The 3,253-nt window shown below is 56.2% G+C and overlaps 1 protein-coding gene across 1 annotated transcript; it reads right to left on the reverse strand.

The window, feature by feature from the left end:
* Window positions 1-1,473: 1,473 nt before the first annotated feature.
* On the reverse strand, window positions 1,474-2,415 carry LOC135895161 (olfactory receptor 52K2-like). Its single transcript, XM_065423232.1, has one exon. The coding sequence runs from the start codon at window positions 2,413-2,415 to the stop codon at window positions 1,474-1,476; it is 942 nt and encodes a 313-aa protein (XP_065279304.1).
* Window positions 2,416-3,253: the final 838 nt, after the last annotated feature.

Consider the following 3,253-nt stretch of genomic DNA (forward strand, 5'->3'; position numbering starts at 1 on the left):
AGCCGGGTGTGGTTAGCAACTGGGGCCAGCCAAGGGGGGACCCTGTGCAAAGGGCCCAGTGCAGAAAGATACCCCCAGCCAAAGGTCCTTGCAGGCCAGACTGGGAGGGGGATCTTAACCCAAAGGGGGGCTGATGCTGGGAAGAAGGGTGCCCTGAGATTTGTGGCCACCACCATTGCAAGGGTCCAACCTGCAGCATCCCTGCAGCACAGCCAGGGCCTGAGAAGGAGGCCTGGGACCTACAAGGAACAGACTGTGAACTGCCCTGACGTTCCAGAGACACTGTTTGTGATGTTCCCTGCCACAGAGCGGGGTGATGTGTTTTCTTTTAACCTTTCCCATTTTTCCTTATTCTTTTAAAATTAATTGTTGAATAAATAACTTGTATTTGCTTTAAATTGTATGTAATGATCAGTGGGACATAGAATCATAGACTATCAGGGTTGGAAGGGACCTCAGGAAGTATCTAGTCTAACCCCCTGCTCAAAGCAGGACCAATCCACAGACAGATTTTTGCCCCAGATCCCTAAGTGGCCCCCTCAAGGATTGAACGAGAGTACCCTGGAGTGGGGACACTCTAACCCCTGTCCTAGGTGACCACAGCAGGGTTGGGGGTCGAGCCCTCCAGGAATCCTGGGCCCAGCCTTGTCAGGGTTACGAGGACTCTGCCAGACAGGAGAGTGGAAGGGGAGCCCTCGAGGCAGGGAGGCCTCTGGATAAAGGAAGTGGGAGCGAGGACTCAGATCCTTTCGCTAGCCCACTTCACCGGGGTAGTGCAGAAGCCAGGTGAGTTCCCCACAATAGCGGGACTATTCCCCCGCTTACATATACTTAAATGCTTGGAATAAATATCGCATGTGGGGTCGCAGCCATGTCACTCCCAGGACATCAGAGAGACCAGCTGAGGGAGGTGATATCTTTTATTGGACCAACTTCTGCTGGTGAGAGAACTTTGGAAGACCAAAAACTTGTCTCTGTCACCAACCATCGCTCAGCCTGAGCTGGTGACCTGAGATTGGGACTGGATGCCTTTCTAAAAAATACATGCTCGAGCTGAACCACAAGATATACGCTTAGTGCTGGGATCACTGAGTGAAGGCTCAGGCTTGTGCCAGGCAGACGGTCAGATCTGGGCGTGAGAGGGCGTGTGCCGGGGAGAGAGGGGCAGCCCTCCTGTCTGAGTAGAGCCCCTGGGCCATAGACGGTCCCAAGCTGTATGATGAACTATGAGGCCCTGATCTGGGCGGGGCCCGTGTAAATGACAAGTGATAACGATGTTCTAGAGCAGTGAAAAGTCGAAGCCGTGTTGTGCTGCAGACCCAGACAAGCGTATTTATTAGCCCTGCTGCTCAGCAGGGCTAAGGTGGGTTTCCATATTGGAGGGTGACTCAGCCATCTGGATCTTCAGCCCTGCTGGCCCTGATGCCACCTGCACGGACCTTACTCCCCAGCCACAGACTGTCCTGTGGGCCTTCAGGCTGCTTTCATGCCCAAAATGTGCAGCGCCCTCTGCCGGATCCCTGGGGTTCTCACCCCGTAGATGATGGGGTTCATCATGGGAGGGAAGAGCAGGTACATGTTGGCGATGAGGATGTGAACATGGGGAGCCACGTGGCCGAAGCGGTGGGAGAGGAAGGAGAAGAACGCGGGGATGTAAAACACCAGCATGACGCAGACGTGGGAGCCGCAGGTGCCGAGGGACTTGCGCCGCGCCTCCTTGGAGGGGAGTCTGAAGACGGCCCAGAGAATCATCACGTAGGACAGGACAATCAGCAGCAGGTCTAAGCCGCCGGTGAGAAACGCTACAGCCAGACTATAGGCTCTCATGACTGTCGTGTCCACACAGGTCAGTTTCACCAGTGCCATGAACTCACAATAGGTGTGAGAAATGACATTGGTCCTGCAGTATGGGAGTCGCTGCAGCAGAAATGGGTGTGGGCCCAGTAACAGGACTCCCCTCATCACAACTCCCAGCCCTATCTGGGCTATGGCCCAATTGGTCAGGACGGCCGAGTGTCGCAGCGGGTTACAGATAGCAACGTAGCGATCAAAGGCCATGGCCAGGATGAACCCAGACTCCATGGTTGACAGGGAGTGAAGGAGATACATCTGCGCCAGACAGGCATTGGTGTGAATGGCCCGGTCCCTGAACCAGAATATGCAGAGGGTTTTGGGGAGGGTGGTGGTGGAGATGATCAGGTCGGCGAGTGCCAGCATGGAAAGGAAAAGGTACATGGGCTCGTGGAGTTTCGGCTCAGTCTTGATAACAGCCAGGAGGAGGCCATTCCCCACGAGGGACAGAATGTAGACAGAGCAGAAGGGGACGGAGATCCAGACGTGTGCCGCCTCCAGCCCTGGGATGCCGAGGAGGATGAAGGTGGAGGGATGGGGCATGGTCCAGTTGGAAGCTGCCATGGTGGGGCCGGTTGGGCGTGTTCAGTTCCACGGCACGGCTGCTTCCTGGCCCTGTGGCTAGGCACACACCAGAAAAATGATTTCAGGGCTCTCTGCACAGCATGAAGGGACGCAGTAGTCACCCCATGCCTTCAGCATGTCCCCGTTTATTGCCCCCACCTATTCCAGGCCTGAGACTGCAACCTTGCGATTTATGGAGCACCCAAAACTGCCTGACGAGCTCCTGCCCCAGACTTGTCCCATTAGATAGGATCAAGCTCTGAATGTAGAGGGGAAAGTCTGGCGAGCAGAGACTGAGGGGGGTGGGGAATGGGCTGCACCGCACCCCCCCTCCCCTTTCCCATCAGCTGAAGTGACCAGCAGTGGAACAGCTCACACTGACATTTACAGTGTCGTCATTAGGTTCAGCGTTAACTCCGGCCCTGCATGGGGAGTTCACCCCCCTTACAGCCACTGTCTCAGGCTGTCTGCGGGGAGGGGGCACATGAACCCAGCGAGCAGGCAGCCTCCTACAGTCTGATCACACTACTGCTCCTCCAGCGTAGGCAGAGACTGGGTAGTCTGGGGAGCAGGGCTTTCACACCCGCTGACTGGGGCTTACATGTGCTACAGCCACCCCTAGGTTTAAATCCTTAGCCGGGGTGTGGATACCACAGAGAAGCGGGCTACGCACGTCTTTCTCCCAGAGAGAGACCAGCAGCCATTGCAAACGGAGCATCACATCTAAATGGGCTGACATGAGCCAGGCAATCCCAAACAGCCCCCCCACAGGCACCCTCTGCCCCCTGTCCCCTCCTGTGGTGATCTAAGGAGCCGTCTCCCCCACATCCCCTGGGGG

Source organism: Emys orbicularis, chromosome 1, assembly GCF_028017835.1.
Source record: "Emys orbicularis isolate rEmyOrb1 chromosome 1, rEmyOrb1.hap1, whole genome shotgun sequence".
NCBI classification, from domain to species: Eukaryota; Metazoa; Chordata; order Testudines; family Emydidae; genus Emys; species Emys orbicularis.